This window comes from Opisthorchis viverrini (genome assembly GCF_000715545.1).
Source record: "Opisthorchis viverrini unplaced genomic scaffold opera_v5_99, whole genome shotgun sequence".
In the NCBI taxonomy this organism is placed as follows: domain Eukaryota; kingdom Metazoa; phylum Platyhelminthes; class Trematoda; order Opisthorchiida; family Opisthorchiidae; genus Opisthorchis; species Opisthorchis viverrini.
Genome location: NW_008751754.1, coordinates 1524366 through 1541922, shown reverse-complemented (window position 1 = coordinate 1541922; position 17557 = coordinate 1524366). Strand labels below are relative to the sequence as shown.

General features: G+C 43.0%; 1 protein-coding gene across 1 annotated transcript; it reads left to right on the top strand.

Moving 5' to 3' along the window:
* Positions 1-341: 341 nt before the first annotated feature.
* Positions 342-16723, top strand: T265_13746 (hypothetical protein; the record flags this gene model as incomplete). Its single annotated transcript, XM_009170280.1, has 5 exons — positions 342-644; positions 6122-6271; positions 10087-10171; positions 14562-14654; positions 16466-16723. Coding segments are annotated over 5 exons (684 nt in total), but the record flags the coding sequence as incomplete, so codon positions are not given.
* Positions 16724-17557: the final 834 nt, after the last annotated feature.

Below are 17557 nucleotides of genomic sequence, written 5' to 3'. Positions count from 1 at the left end.
TTTTCCAATCAGAATTCCTTGGTCGAACTCGTTGTGTAGTGCTTGAAAATATCATACCGGATAGTCCAGTAGCATTGTTCCGTCTCATCTACGTCTCTATTCTTAATCGGTTCCTTGGACTCTTATTGGTATTTATCTGTTTCCAGCGAGAAAGCATTGCTCTTTCCAAAGGTATTTCCACAGTAGATCATTACAGAAGCTTAGCACTACACCCCACTTCTCCTCGTGATGACTCCTCCTAAATTATGAATCACCCAAACAAGGTTTATTTGTTTTGATGTCTCAGAATGATCTTGTGACTTGTGAAAATAAACTTGGTGGTAGATAAGTTACTGAAACCCATATCCCTACCTGACGGGCATTCTGTTTACACAGGCCGTACTGAGGAACTGCAAGACCCATTCGAAGGATCTAACTGGGATCCTGGCAGTATCGCAAAAGCATTCTACTCTGGCCTATTCGCATATGCCGGTTGGAACTTTCTGAACTGTATGATCGAAGAGATGAGCAACCCACGACGGGATCTTCCAATTGCAGTGGTCTCCTCGTGTCTCGTTGTTACCGTCCTCTACACACTGGCCAACGTGGCCTACTTGACCGTGGTCTCAATGACTGAACTTTTAACCACTCCAGCCGTGGCAGTGGTGAGTTCGTCATTTTAAGGCATATTTTTGCCCTCTTGTTTGGTATCGTTTATCTGGTGATGTGCCGGTCTATGTACAAATTTCCACTTCGATCCAATTGACCAAACTTGCATACTCGATACTGGAATAAAATATGAAAGTTTCCTATTCCACGTCACTGGCTGGATACTTTTATCTGGTTAGTTGAACACAAGTTTCATGATTTAGGAGACGCATAAAGCTGACCTAGAGACTATTGTTTCAGAAAGGTTTCACAAGCAACCAGTATTTTTAACCGATTTTCATCTAAACTTTTCTAAAAAGTAGATTATCAGTTGATTTTATGCTGCGAGTTATGTCCTGCTCTACACTTCTTTACGCCTCAATTTACATGATTTTATTTACAGAGCCTTCCTTTCATTTTGCCAAACCACCCTTTAAAAGTGTTCCGCGTCACTGCCACAAGGTTTCGCTCAGGTCGAGATTACAAGACAACCGAAGTCGCGCTTCAAAACTACACTCACGGATTTTGTTATGTAGCCCTAATGGGGAACTACTGCTTTTGGGCTATACTCCTAGTGCACTTTTAGTGGTTCTTCAAGAGGGAAAAGTTCTTTGTATTGAAGCCCATTTCGGTTCGCACTTCTTCAACATGTACGCGTTAGAATGAGCGTGCACTTGTCATGACCATTAGTGATGAACCTCTTGCCCACGAGTTTATTGCAGACAGCGGTAGTTGTAAAGTCTTCCGAGCGTTACAATAAATAGGTTCGCCAAAGTTTAGCGCGTGAAAACCAGTAGTAGTTTACCATCGATGTGCATGAAAAGTCGGTTGTGCCTGCTTGTCTGAGTGCTGGTCTCTTAGCGCTGTCTATTAATTTTGCGAGGCAAAGCGGTCTACTTATTTCGAATCCATATTTGGACCCTTATTTCGCATATGGATACACTTGTTTAAAAACTCTGCAACCTGAAATGTTTCATTTTTTCCTTTGCCCAGCGCAAACAGTACAGCGAACGGGCTGGATATGTTACGTACCCTACCTTCTAACTGTATTGTGTTGAGTCCGTTGCTTGTGACCTTCCATAAGAATTTCTTTGTTCTGAGCTTCATGCGGCGAGTTATCAGCGCAAACTGCTAATCCGGGTTTGCAACGTGAGTTACTCCCACTGATGGTCGGAAAACCGTACTGCCGTCGTATGGTCAGTTTTGTAATCAAAACTGGTCGCACCGGACTCGTACGGGTATTCCAAAAGTCTGTTGAAACGAAGAAATTTCAGAGTAAAAACGCATGCCTTTAAAATCCTGAGCACAAACGTGAAGAGTGAGTGTTTGAGGAGTTCAGCTTATTTTAAAGGGTATCTACTATGATGACGCTATTTACAAAGTTGAGTCCGAAACGACGACAGGAGCGCTTTTAACCAGGTTGTGACAACCACTATTGTGGAATCTATCATCTAACTTACATGGGCGTTCAAGTTTTAGCAGTTTACCCAAGTTCCGACCCTTCCCACACTTGTTCTTTGACCATGATGCGATTGACAATGGTAATAAAATCAGCCACACTGTCGCAATATATCTCATTCCCGGCCGTTACCTTCGTCGGTTTTGTATTGTTACTCTGAAGACCATCGTCTAATTCAGACCATTGAACGCCGAGTTGACAGAAGTGAACGTCAGGACTAGTTCCCAGCGAAGTCAAGACTTAGTTTAGGTCAGCAGAAGGATTCGCAGATGTGCAATTGTGGATTCATTCCGTTTGTGAGTCGAGATGACTCCTTGTGTAACTCGTTCGTCATTCGTAACCTATAGAAGTGTATTCCTATGGTAACGTAAAGTCTGCGAGTGGTGAATTATAATAATCCATCGAGACTCGGAGCCGTTCAAATTGTATTTGTGTCAGCCCTCAGTGCCCATACTCACAATCGAATCGTGTTTATTTGTGTGGAAATAATGGTTCACTAAATTTGTCTTCTGGCAGGACCACATACCACCATTTGTTCACTTCCGATGGAGTCCGAACAGAATGCGGTTGCGTCCATCATTTATTTCTCTGATGACTTTGCCTCTTAGTTGCGTCCGTTTTCTTGGTATTTATTGAAAACTTGTGGCGATTTTATTGTGTACTTGCTGTACCCAACTTTCTTTTTTCGTTTTTTACAGACATTTGCAGCTCGAATTTACGGTCCGATTTGGTGGATCATGCCATTATTTGTGGCGTTTTCCACATGTGGTGGCGTGAACGGTTCTATGTTAACAGCTTCTCGTGTCTTCTTCGTGGCGAGCCAGGAAAACCAAATGCCGGAGGTTATATCCTTCCTGTAAGTGGACCGGCTCACTCCAGTACCGGCGGTATTTTTCACTGTGAGTTGGTTGGTCCAAAAAGACGGTTGGGGAAAGTCATGATTTTCCATTCGCTTCAGCCGGAAGCATGCTCATTTAGTAGCAGTAAATGGTTTTGGTTACCATCTAGTCTGTAATAGCTACCCCTAAACGTTGGTTTTGAGACCAATAGCAATTTGCCTCTTACTATGCTTCCATTTCATGAACATCTGGACAGTTTCCATACGTTTACACTGTTTTCTTTCGTGATTGGAAGCCCTGTGGCCATGTGTAGCCATGTAATCATACTTGTATTATTAGATAAAAAATTGGCATTCCGAACACTACAGGAACCATAATAAACTTTGAGGTAACCAGTTTGCTTAGTGACTTTGAACTTGATACCATCCTGTCTCTGTCATTACGGATTAGGGACTCGCCATTTTCTAAGGCAACCCCACCCATAACCGAGTGACCAAACGATGGTCTTTCAAAATTAGCCGTTCCTCAGACTGACTGCTGTCCAGTCACCTGCCATTGAAGAGGAAATGTGCAGCCAGTGCTCGTCTATCGCTAACAACCACCTCTGAGCGCTAATTCAAACAATCAGGATGCAAACTAACAGTATGAATCGCAGAAATTGTAGGTGGTGAACATATGTTTCAATTCCTCCAGCCAAGGTCACGGGGCTCACCGTGGATTGATAGTTGCATCAACTCAAGCTCGTAGTCGTGGTGCAACAACTGGAAAGAAACTTTCACCAGTATGACCTTGTATGGGTCAACACAAGCCAGACTCCATACATTCGTTAAGCGTCACTGATTCACTATCGGACAATCGAATCGTATTAGCTGGAAGAGAACAGAACTGCATTCAAAGATAGGGTTTATCTCCAGTATATCATACCTATTCCATGGCATCTTGGCGGACCGGACGCAAGACGTCCGGCAGGAAAACTGGCAGTATATGAAAAATTGACATAGGATATCAGTCGCGTCCCGTAATATCTCTAGGGATAGGCACGCGTGGATACATTACCAAAGTTGGTCCCACCGAGATTTCGCTATTCCCTTTATGCTATTTTATCTAATCATACATGAACCTCTCAACCAGTGTCTCTCTTCACTCGGTACGTGGAAAACAACTTGGGATGCATAACATGCATGACTTGTCTTAATAGCGAAGTACATGCCTCGTCGCCTCCTCTGTTAAGCTCATTACAAGTTTTACTGTGCCAACTTTCGATATGGGAATTGCGAAAATCTGAAACCGAAAGGGCTGTTTTCAGGGGAAACCACCAAGCCTGAAGCGTGTTTCTTGGATCCTCTGAAAGGGTTTCTCTAAAAAGCACGAGCTTACGTGCTAGTTCAGCCAACCTGATAAGTAAAGAATTCGGAGGTACATTATAGTCCTCCACAATAATTCGTTAATTTGCTTATGCATACTTTTCCCAATCCTCGCTCGGTAAGTACATATTCTGGCCTACACAAGTGTCACTGTGTTTAAAACGGTAAGAAGACAAACCTCAATGTTTTAATCAGTCTCTTGTAGTTGATTTTTCCCGGGCTACATAGCCCGAAATAGATCAGTGTTCAAGGCACGATCTTACTGCCCTGAATGTCCGTGGTTCGAACCCAACCTAAGCGGGTCGAGCGCTCTTGTCTGGGCTTAGGCAACCTGTCGCTATCTCAGCCTTTGTGTCTTCTATGCGCGATATGGCAGCAATGCACCGACTGGACTTACAGCTGATCGGTTATCATTACATAAAAATCCGCGGAATCTGCAGTGCGTTGCTATTCCTAGGGTACAGCATTAAGTTTGGAGAACACTTGCAAAGACGATGCCGCTCTAGCTGGAAGTGATATTATTCTCTTATCTAGTGTGCTACTGGACCATACCAGTCAGACAGATGGCGTACATCAAACGTACTTGAAACATGAAGTCCAAGAATACATAGTACGAGGAAACATACACGCCTAGTTATGAGTCAGGATACCGACCTGTAGCTTGCCACACACATATCCTACCAACTTATTTACTGAAGCCAATGGCCTCTGTTATAATCGCGCAAATGAGGGGCGCACGTGTTTCGTCACCTCTGCCCAGTAGAATAACGGTTGACATCTGTCAGCGCTGTCGGTGAAACCCATGTGTGGATTCCACAGTGAGCCAGCTATTGATATCATCCGACTTCCCGGAAAGCATCGATGTGAGTCGTCAGAAAACAGTGTGGACGGCTGGTAGACGTGGAAATGTGAATTCAGTATTGCTTAAAAACATCGTAAACCAGAGATTCAGCTGGGTTCCATATGATTCTCTCGCAAAACCATACTTGTTTGCAAATGAGTATATTCCGCTAAAGTTGGTATTCCACTTCAGCCCCGAACTTCTCCCATTCTTGATCAGTGTGTTTGGACATCGCACTCCAAAATTTGGTGTTTGGCTATCATTTTGATTTCGGTCGTCTAAATCCCGCTCGGATGATATCATCACTAACGTACTCGCATGTATTATCGTGGATACAGCTAGCTACGGACACGTTTGTGTGTGGGTTATTCGAATACACATCCGTTTACATTTCGCGCCTCAGTTTTGTTTTTTGTTGCTGTTCCAATATATAATCAAATCGTAAGTAAACCCTTCTTTTAACAGGAAGTTCACTGCAGCGAGCACTGTACATAATTCATCACCTTTTTGTTGATATCCGTATTTCTCTCCAATTAAATTGTTGAAATTGGGATTTCTGACACTACATCGGTGATTGACAGACTGTTTATAGCAGAAGAATTGCTCGAACTGGATCCAAATGGGTTGGCTTAACCTACCCTATTTGACCATGTTGCTGAATTATCCCAGCTCACCTTCGGTCGAGTGCTAATCTCTGCCATATCGTGGCCAAGCACAAAACTACCCGTTTGGCTATCTTATGCTCGGCTGCGATTATGCTTCCAGGTAAGATAGCATAACCGTGCTTTATCTAAACCAATTTGGCTAGATTCAATAGCCGTTCTCAGGTTGTCCTAAAGCTTCAACGATAAAACCTGATGAGCGTAAACAACAAATATGGCCTTTTAAACACCCTAAATGAAAAAATTCCTTCGGAAATGCCAGTCAACCTCTGTTGGTCTACGTATTCCAAAATCCATGTCACGTCTACCTGTTGCTACTCTCCATTTAGTGTCTCGTTACTTTGGCCTACCTGTTGGTGACGGACATCTACTCTCTGATAACCTACCTCGGTTTCGTGCAGTGGACAGCCATTGGATTGACGGTATTCATCGTCATAGTTTTTCGATTCACTCGTCGCGACGCTCCTCGACCCGTCAAGGTAGGTTGGATAAGTACATGTAGGTTTTCTTTACTCTGTTGTCACGAGTTGGTCGGTCTAAAAGCCTTAGTTGTCACATTTTCCTCGTCATTCACACCAAGGAGTTGCTGTATCATACAGGCGTTCACCTAACGTAGTCTTGCTCTGATATTAGGAATTGTCAGCCTGGTTAATAGTGGTACGTTCTGAATAAAATTTTGAAAGACCTTGTCTTATGCACACGAAACCTACCTGTAAATCTGTTTATACACGTTCTGCAAATCCAGTTGACCGGTTTCTGTCTGTCAGTAACCTAAGAGACCTTTTTTATGCATTCTTTCATCCTGTTGAAAACGAACATGTCACGATTTGTGGGTGCGAAAATGTTTTGTTCATAGAGGCAACCGTGTCTTGGAACAACAGGTTCGGTTTACTAGTTGTGCAATCGGTGGAGGCCAGTGAAACGACTAATTTCGATATTTCATAACCGTAATTCTCGACCACCCTTGATTGCACCCAGTCTAACCAATATACTAGGGCTTGAGTTGTTAACCGAAGTGTTTGAGCACTTCCAGTTGTCTGCAGTGATACCCATATTAAGGCCAAGTTCTGTGGGCCCGGTGCAGTATGTTTAAGGTTGATGAAAGTGAAACGGTGTTGAAAGAATGAAAGCAAGTAAAAAGGTTGCATATGGTGGTCACCTGTTGATCGTATGTACGTGGTTTTGTCGATTTCATCTGATTTAACAGGTGTAGACCGTCGGGTAGGCATACTGGTGATTTCACACTTTCCCCGTTCGGCCTTATCCATTTGCGTGTGCGCCGGGTTTCAAGATTTCCAAGATGCTGCACACGCGAGTCAGCGCGGACCGCATCTGGGGCTCCGGAGGCATAACACTTATTTTTATGTCACAAGCCAATCAAGAAGCGGACATCGGCCGGACCCCGATTTCGGCTAATCGTTCACATGGAAGTGATCCCATCTGTCAAAACGGAGCACGGTTTCTTTACGCAAAGGCTCGTACCAGTGAACGGATCAGGCATTAAATGCGTCTATGGTGAAGCATCTTACGAGGTGACAAAATACGCTTGTGATCTGTTTTTGTGCCTATTGGCCACAGTGATCCTCGTAGGTGAACCCTTCGTATCATGTTAATGTTTGGAGAACAACTAAAAATTAACGATCTTCACCTAGCTTACCGGATTGGTATGCGCCTTAAGACGGGATTGAATACAATAAATAAGCTGTCACTAATTCCTTTCCAAGGGCAAGTCGTTCGCTTAATTCTAATGTCAAGGCTAAGGCATCAGTGCACGATTCTTGTTTTCATTCTTTCGTTGAGAATGTTGTGTGAACCAACCACGTGGGTCATACGACTCGATATCTGCTCAAAGAATGGCTGAGCTTAGGTGATTATGTAGCGAGCCACAAAATCAAACACGTATCAAGTTTGATCCGGTCTTACTCAAGCGATTCGAGTTGCCGTGTAAGTTCGGTCGCATCATTCGACGTGCTTTATCAAGTGTCATCCAGTCGCTCCACAGGGACCGGTAAAAACGCACTGTCGGTGGCCGGGATAATCGCTGTTAGATTACGTCAAAAGTGTCTGTCAACAGGAACGTCATGTGAGGTCACTGCCGCTGCATGTTTCAGCTGACTCATGTAACTGAATACGTATGTGTATACATTTAGGGGGATTTTTGCGCTCTCATGTAACGTTTTATTCACGTTCAGAACTGTACATTCCAATTGCAGCCTTATCGAATACAGTTATTCGCAAACCATCACAATTTTGCGAAAACTGATTCAGTACGATAAGCCTCACACAACGTAATGCGAGAGGGTACGCAATCGGCAGTTGCATCTTTTTATCCTCATGGACAAATATCTCTTGAGTGCTCAAGGAAGATAGAAACAGAGGGGCGACAAGTAACTGTCACCTTTACATGCCAAACATGTGAAAATTTTGAACACGCTGATACACCACAGCAAAAAGTAGTGTCCTTTGTTTACTTAAGCAACCCAGCCGGGTTAGCAGCTCAAAGTTCATCAGCGTTGTGGGTGGGAAACCTGAAGTATACCAACATTACAGAGGAGATAAGACGATCGTTTTCCATTTTGCGTGTGCTATGAGCGAAATAACAACTATACCCCAAGCTAGCTGAAAGTTAGAGGATAACGGTTGGCAGTTTGAAGGTCAATGTTATTTTAATCTAATTTCTTTCGTGCTTGCTACAATGAAAGTGGACGAAATATCAGGAAGAGTGCATTGGACAAAGGACTTACCCCTAACCAGAAGTAAAACTGAAACTCGCTTGGCAAGTTCCATTCCATGGCCTGCTGCGATTGTATTTGCATGCAAACTGGAGGAGCTTGGAAAAAAGGTAGCTTGAATGGATTACCACACAGCACGAGCATGCTCGTGAGCTGCAGGACAGCTGGTTAGGTGATCAGATGATGCTTACCCCTGGCCTTTGGGATAGGCTTAATATAAATAGGGAGGGATGGGTGAAAGTTGCCATCAATATGTTCACGTTGGATAAGACGGTCTGCGATATTCGTCGTTACCGTAGATGTGAGGAGCTGGTCGGTCCGTCTTGCAAGAATGGCTTCATTAGTGGGTGGTAGTGGTTAAATACACGAAAACGGGACATAGAACATGGAGGTAGGGTTAATTGAGAGTCCTAGGTGATATTCAACAATCGCGTGCCTTTGTACATACCTTTAGTTGAGGCCTATTGATGTGCGGTAGTATGAAACGTGGGTTGGAAAGGAGGTATTAATTTTGGATAGGACTGAAATAGACGAGCTCCATCCAGAGTGTGGAAGAATGAGCAGACGACAGTGATGTTTCACCTCCAGCCCTAATAATAATAACAATACAATCCTCCTGCTCTAACACCCTTCCGGTGATTGACCATCATTCCACCCGCAGGAGGAACGAGGGATGGGATACTGCCAGGTTGCCTAAGCCTAGACAGGAGTAGTCGAGACGCGGGCGTCCGGTCCGAACCTTCTGATCAGTAAGTTCTCGTCTTAACCACTGGGCTATCTCGAACTTGAAGTTTGAGCCAAAAGTTCAAGAGCTGAATGGCCTTCAGATCTGGGTCACAGGTGCTACTTACTTATGAGCTTTGAGCTCCTGAAACACACGTATTTTGGAGACGTTCACCTTGTAATGTCACCTTTAGGTAGTTACTCTCGAAAAGTCAAACTTTGTTGAGATATCTGGCCTGCCTCTGAGCTAAGTTCTTGTAATAATTTACAATACCATCCATCATGGATGTTTCTTTCACTTACCATGCACAGCGAGCTCGTTAGTTAGGGTACGGCCACCAGGCCGAATCCGCAGGACAATTTTCCAATCGTAGCTCGTCCATGAAACAAAACTCTCACCTTGCATAGAAAACATATCACTTGTGAACGAGAGTTAAGAATGATTGATCCGATGCAAAAGGCACACTGTTTAAGTCAATCATTCTGTTATGTTTTTGAACATTCTAACATAGAATACGGAATTCAAAGTTTCGAACGAGTTATGTTTTTGAGCATTCTAACATAGGATATGGAATTCAAAGTTTCGAACGAGTCTTTTCTCATCCCAAGTTGACTCCTTTGCTGGTGACTAAAGTGAGCAGTGGCATAGATTCAGAAATGTCCTACGTTGTGCGGTGTCGTGAATCATAATCAAACCATTTGAACTGCAATTTCACTTCATAAGTACTACGTTAACATGGAATCGGTAGTCACTGAGTGCCAAAGAACAAATGTAAAGTAAATAGTCAAGCTTCTATTTGGAGTTGTGTAACCCCTGTCTCGATTTCTCCCTTCTTTAGGCCCCCTTGGTCTTCGCGATCATCTACGTGGCGGTCACAGCCTCTTTGGCCATATTTGCATTTGTTGGCGCTCCAAAAGAATCCAGTAAGTAACCATTATATTATTTGGACTCCCAATTTTGAAGTGTATATATTTTCCGCCAAACAAGAGTTTACCACGTTCAGCCGACCTAACACGTTTCAGGACTGTCACATATTATGTCTCTGTTTCTTTCCTTCCGGATTCTTGGAAGCATACCTTGTCACATTCGATTGAACGAAATTCGGTTGGTCAAGAGGTGGGGGAATTTATCTACTGATCAGAGCGATTTTTCTTTGAAGCAATCAAAACCACATGCATATACAACTAGAGCAGAAACTCCACGTCAACATCGAAGCTTTCTTGCCAATTCCTACCATCCAACTCATGCAGATTCTTTTTTTTGAGTGACACAGCCAGTCGGATAGAAATCGGCTAGACTTGTTACGAACAAGAACCTTAGTTTTTAACAACAGAATCACTTGTGATTATTTGAGACGAGTGTATATTCCATCGTATATCGTATGTTCTGTCACTTCTATAGTGTCATTAGTCTAAGCTGGTCTATCGAACAAGTCAAGTCCTGGTGGAAAAAACTCGTCTTCGTTGTGGAGGAATGTGACGGTAGGGTAGTAATAAATGGCTAGTTGACCTGAAACTGTGGTGGCTTTAGCAGAACCAGAAGTGTTTCTTAAAAAACTCGGTTGTGGAGGAATGTGACGGTAGGGTAGTAATAAATGGCTAGTTGACCTGAAACTGTGGTGGCTTTAGCAGAACCAGAAGAGAAGTTTGGATTATCATCCAATGCTATCTATCTACCCGCGCCCAATATCATCGATGAACGAAATTGTGGTAGCTATAGCCACTGTATGGCAAGTACGTGGTTTTTAAAGCTAGTGATGATGAATGATGGTAGTATATCATACTGCCTGTATTAACACATTGCATTTTTAGAAATAGTGCGGTGTATATCCTTTTCAAGTCTGCAACCGCTCATCTAGGAGCTATTCCATTGAGAATCCAAAGAATTACAGTAATATTGTATTGTTTTTCGAAGTATCCGCCTCGTATCACATCCTCCATATTCATCTCATTCATCTACATCCTGTTTGGTCTTTTAACTTCCTTCCGCAGTGACTGATCAACAGGTATTTCATTTGGGGTACTGCTTATCTTTTGCGGTTCGCCAATTAAGCGGCATTTTAGGACGCGTCGCTTAGCAGCTTAGCCGCTGTTTCTCATTGCCGCATCTTCATCAACTCCCAAAACATTAGTTTATTCCTATTTGATATCTTGTCTTAATAACCCTAACATCTCCATCTGATGTTCTAATCCGCCTAACCACTTCAAATTTTTTGACACCTAACTGCGTTTCCAATTTCAGTTAGATGAGTATCTGTATCTGTCGAAGTTGTATGCAAATTTGGGTACTATCGGTTAGGGTGAAGAGCACTTCCCACCAGCAGACTCATTTAGGACTCCGTGAAAAAAAATTTGGATGAAAGGTCGTGTGATCTCCGGATTTCCAGAACTCTGGACATCCATTTTCATAGAATCCAGCACCACCTGGCACTTTTCTCACGTTCAACTGACAATTTTAGGCTTATTGTTGGTGCGCTTACGACTTGTTATATTTGTTTGGCTTGACGAGCATGAGGACCAAAACACTTACTACAGGTTGGATGCACAACAAGTTGACAACTTATAGGGTGTCTGTTTTCAAACACTGCCCATGTTTAGTTGGAAGGGTCTCTTTCCAACCCTTTTAGGAAACCCGTGCACAGAGAGTCAGATACATCGGACGTCGTTGTTTCTTTTGTGAGCAAAAAAGACTAGTGCACTGCAGTATCGACAGCCCATCGTATGGGTGAACTATTGACTGTACTATTGAAGCCATCTAGGTTGCGTTTTATTTACAAATCAGTACTATAGACATACCGACAGTGTTTCGTTATAACGGAAAGGATTACATCTGCATTCCCGTACTAAGTGAAAGAAAGCATATCGGTGCATTATTATCACCATGATCCACTCTGCTTGATAACCACTGCCATAATTTCGATCACTAACAGAACTTTGTTAACGAGTTACTTTTCTCTGCGGTGCCAATTGAAGTTTTCTCACTTGCCGCTCACTTATACATTGAGTTTCTGGTGAATATTGATCTGTCATATCCTCGACCATCTGCAATGAAAGCGTGTTTTCTCATTGTACTCTCTGTTAAGATCACCGCTTGTTTCAGAGCGGCCGAGCTGTTTGTATGGGCGATGGGCTTAAATACGGTGCAAGTTGTCAGATTCAATTCGGTATGGATGCAGGAAACTGGTTCCTCATTCCTTACGGGCACAACTTTGAAAGTTCAGCGTTGAACGGTTCAGCCCAACTTCTCGGTAGGCAGAAATGAATAAATGCGGGTCACACTACATAGACTACATTGGTCTGCCCACGTGCTTCGTATGCCAGTCGACCACTTTCCTCGAAGGGCTCTTTTAGCGCAACCACGTAAAGGATGAAAACGAGCTACGGAAGTGAAACAGCAAAACAGCAACGAAATATAAAAGTCATTACCAGCAAACTCGGCTGCGCTGATCATTACCGTCTTTCTGGATGGAGACTCCGAGACGGAACACATCAATGTTTAGAGGCATTGTCAGACATGGTTAAGTCACGCCCTTCATGGCGCTCGTGCATCCAAGCTATTGACTTCAATGCATAGCTCCCCTGCCAATTTGTCCAATTAGAATTTCACAGACAAGCTTGTATCTACGCATCAGTTATATTAGCTACCGCATCCAATGCGTATCTATCTACCCGCGCCCAATATCATCGATGAACGAAATTGTGGTAGCTATAGCCACTGTATGGCAAGTACGTGGTTTTTACAGCTAGTGATGATGAATGATGGTAGTATATCATACTGCCTGTATTAACACATTGCATTTTTAGAAATAGTGCGGTGTATATCCTTTTCAAGTCTGCAACCGCTCATCTAGGAGCTATTCCATTGAGAATCCAAAGAATTACAGTAATATTGTATTGTTTTTCGAAGTATCCGCCTCGTATCACATCCTCCATATTCATCTCATTCATCTACATCCTGTTTGGTCTTTTAACTTCCTTCCGCAGTGACTGATCAACAGGTATTTCATTTGGGGTACTGCTTATCTTTTGCGGTTCGCCAATTAAGCGGCATTTTAGGACGCGTCGCTTAGCAGCTTAGCCGCTGTTTCTCATTGCCGCATCTTCATCAACTCCCAAAACATTAGTTTATTCCTATTTGATATCTTGTCTTAATAACCCTAACATCTCCATCTGATGTTCTAATCCGCCTAACCACTTCAAATTTTTTGACACCTAACTGCGTTTCCAATTTCAGTTAGATGAGTATCTGTATCTGTCGAAGTTGTATGCAAATTTGGGTACTATCGGTTAGGGTGAAGAGCACTTCCCACCAGCAGACTCATTTAGGACTCCGTGAAAAAAAATTTGGATGAAAGGTCGTGTGATCTCCGGATTTCCAGAACTCTGGACATCCATTTTCATAGAATCCAGCACCACCTGGCACTTTTCTCACGTTCAACTGACAATTTTAGGCTTATTGTTGGTGCGCTTACGACTTGTTATATTTGTTTGGCTTGACGAGCATGAGGACCAAAACACTTACTACAGGTTGGATGCACAACAAGTTGACAACTTATAGGGTGTCTGTTTTCAAACACTGCCCATGTTTAGTTGGAAGGGTCTCTTTCCAACCCTTTTAGGAAACCCGTGCACAGAGAGTCAGATACATCGGACGTCGTTGTTTCTTTTGTGAGCAAAAAAGACTAGTGCACTGCAGTATCGACAGCCCATCGTATGGGTGAACTATTGACTGTACTATTGAAGCCATCTAGGTTGCGTTTTATTTACAAATCAGTACTATAGACATACCGACAGTGTTTCGTTATAACGGAAAGGATTACATCTGCATTCCCGTACTAAGTGAAAGAAAGCATATCGGTGCATTATTATCACCATGATCCACTCTGCTTGATAACCACTGCCATAATTTCGATCACTAACAGAACTTTGTTAACGAGTTACTTTTCTCTGCGGTGCCAATTGAAGTTTTCTCACTTGCCGCTCACTTATACATTGAGTTTCTGGTGAATATTGATCTGTCATATCCTCGACCATCTGCAATGAAAGCGTGTTTTCTCATTGTACTCTCTGTTAAGATCACCGCTTGTTTCAGAGCGGCCGAGCTGTTTGTATGGGCGATGGGCTTAAATACGGTGCAAGTTGTCAGATTCAATTCGGTATGGATGCAGGAAACTGGTTCCTCATTCCTTACGGGCACAACTTTGAAAGTTCAGCGTTGAACGGTTCAGCCCGTAGAAATGTTTTTTTTATTCCGGCAGAGTGTTTTCTTGTTTATTCTGGGTTTCCTTATTGGTCTTCATCCTTTGCTTTTCAGTAATGGGTGTTCTCATCATGTTCAGTGCAGTTCCTGTCTACATTCTCACCTGTATGTGGAAAAAGAAGCCAAAATCATTTCAACGACTACTTCGTAAGTCGTTTTCCGTGTGGTCGCGAAATTCATACTTTCCATATCAACTTAGGACATCAGCGTTTTCTCGATGTCAACCGTGTGGCATGACTTTGGAGAGTGTAAGGGCGACATAAATGGTAAATGACACGTGTATTTTCGGTCATCACTGCGCCAACTGAAGCGACTCGTACTCGAATCCATAAAGTGAAAATCAGAATCCATGGAACGAGTCAAATAAATAACATGATCATTTGTGGCACCATTCTCTATAGGAATTCACAAGTGATAACCCGGCAACTAGTGGGTGTGAAGGGTAACAGGTGAGAGCATTTTCTGTAGCTTGTCTTTGAAAAAATGGTTCCCTTAATAAGTTGTCTTTTCTAACTCAAAGGCAACTACGGATCAATAACAGCAATACCTTAGCTCCTTAACCGATGCCGAGTCTGAAAGCTATCAAACCGAGATTCGGCTTCCTCATTAGTCCCTCCATGCTCGTTAGCATAATAAAAATTTCGAATCCAGAGGAAAGGATTTTGTTTAGAGTACAGCGAAAGTTGCACGCCTACACAAACTTATTCTGCTGGAATAGTCGGGTGCACAGTTTTCTTACGCCGTGACATCAAGCTGTCACAGAATTTATCTGAGCCGCATACCTTTAAGGGAAAACAAAACTAACGGTAGTCTTCAAATTTTTAACAAAGTTTTCTACAGAGCCAATGAACTACGGGTGTCGCAGCGCAGTTTGTGCCAATGGTATGCGATAACTTTCAGCCAGCGGTTCACTTTTGTTAGGTTAAATGTAGTCGCGTTCTCCGCCGCGGGATCTTCCTTCCCGACTGAAACTTCTGACAGTGGAACTGGTGTGTTTGGAGCAGTCCAGGTCTTTTAAAACGAGCGAATCCAGGTATGTGCATAAACCAGCCCAGAACTCATTGTCAAGCCAGGAAGCTCCCTGATCAAAGAATAAAGTCGTTTAGGTGAGCGCAAAATGTTTTGCAGTTTCCTTCCTTTGGTTGATTATTTTGTGCATTTCTCGTCAGCAACTCACATACTGCTCATGGATATGGTATCGAGAAACCAAACAAACCCCCTAGAGCATTAAACACCTGCACAAGAGTGATACAAGATGAACTGAGGCGCCGATATCTTTCGACTCAAAATACACGTCGCTGAATGATTCGATATGTCCGTATTTTTGAGGAACCTGGTGCGACAGAAGCAACGTATTCAATGTCGAGAGTGGTCTGACCTCATGAGTATTTGAGATAGCTACAGGAGATGCTTGAGGCTCAATTGATTTGGAAGGGTGGAGGAAGGCAGTCTCGTTTGCTACCGGTGGATATGGAGAACTCACGCGACCACTTACCTTGGTTGCATAAATATCCACGATAGTCCCACTACGATGTCCTTAAACGATAGGATAGTTAGACGAACTTTGGTTGATCTCCGTGGAAGTGGCTTCTTGAATGTTGTATAGCCTAAAGCACACATCAATTCGCTTCTAGCCTTTAAGCTCAAACATTACGGCCGACCATAGGAAGATCCAATTTACATAAAGATTACCATGTGCACGGTTGGTATACTGTCGTTCATCATCACCATCATCGACGACATGACATCAGTTTTCACTGCCGTATATGCTGTCGTTATTGACACCGAGGCGGATATGGCGCTCCTTCCTAAGAATGAGGCATCGTTCCATTTATAAGCATATTAATGCCGTTTCCCTTTATTGTTGCTACACTAGAATGAAACGTTCCTGGGATTTCGCATCCCCTGTGTTGTTGATTCTGGCGTAATGATTTCTTTCTTTATTCACTTTTTGTCAGACACTATCACCATTGGATCACAGAAGTTATTCCGTCTAGTTCCCGGCAACTAGCAACTTATTTTGAAAGTCATCAACAGAAAGAGGGGAAACGCAGCAGACCATTTTAGTTATTTCCTTGAGATTGACCGAGGCAACCAGCCTGGTCTCAGGACAATTATTTACAGCTCCATATGTCTTTTTTATCCTTTGCTGCATCATGCTCATTTACGTCTGAAGCCGTGAATATATTAATAGTAATCGTTGTCGTTGTTGGAAGCCGTTTTCTTTTCGGTTTTTGGGGATCTTCTGTGCACTTCTGGTCGTCGTCGTCATTATCAGTGGTAGCGTGCTCGTAAAACCATATTAGTCTAGTTAATAAGGCCTTGTGCTGAAATAAACAAAGATGAGCGATCAGGAAAAGCCTTGTGTTAGTCTACCACGAAAATCCGGAATTCGCACGTCTCCAACACTTCGCCAGACAATCCGGATAAAAACTGACAGCATGAATGCCACTGATGCATCGTGAGACAGAGCATCCCAGGTCAAGGACAGAGAAAATCAAACGGGGGTAACATTTTGGGATGAAGATCGCATTGGTGTCACCAGGAATTTGCATCTCACTCTTCATTCCTGCCTGTCAAGTCGCACTGTGCCATTCTTCTGACCAATGAGGAAAAGTCCGGGTGGCCCGGCAACTACTCACTGCACTTCACATGATGGGTGGTTAGATGTCAAACTTGACTCGATCAAGAACACACCGATTGAACTTCGATCAGAGGAAATCCCTAATTAGGTTTTATTGGGAATCTTAATTAAAATTTAGCGGAATCTTTCGTTTAATTAACAAATCAATGTGTTCCGAGAATTGCGTGGAATTTGGGTCCAAGTGGAACATAAAGCTTATGGGAACTAGGAGAATTTGCCCAATTCATGAGCCCAAAGAAGGATGAAATAGTCGTGGAATGGCTAAGTGTTCTCAGCGAAATTATGAGTAGTGCTCAGACAAGGGAAACCCTTTCAAAAGTGGGAAAAGATGGTTGCATACTTCTGTGAATTACATCTTTTACAACAGCAACTATTGATGGCTGAATTTTTCACATTAAGCGATAAC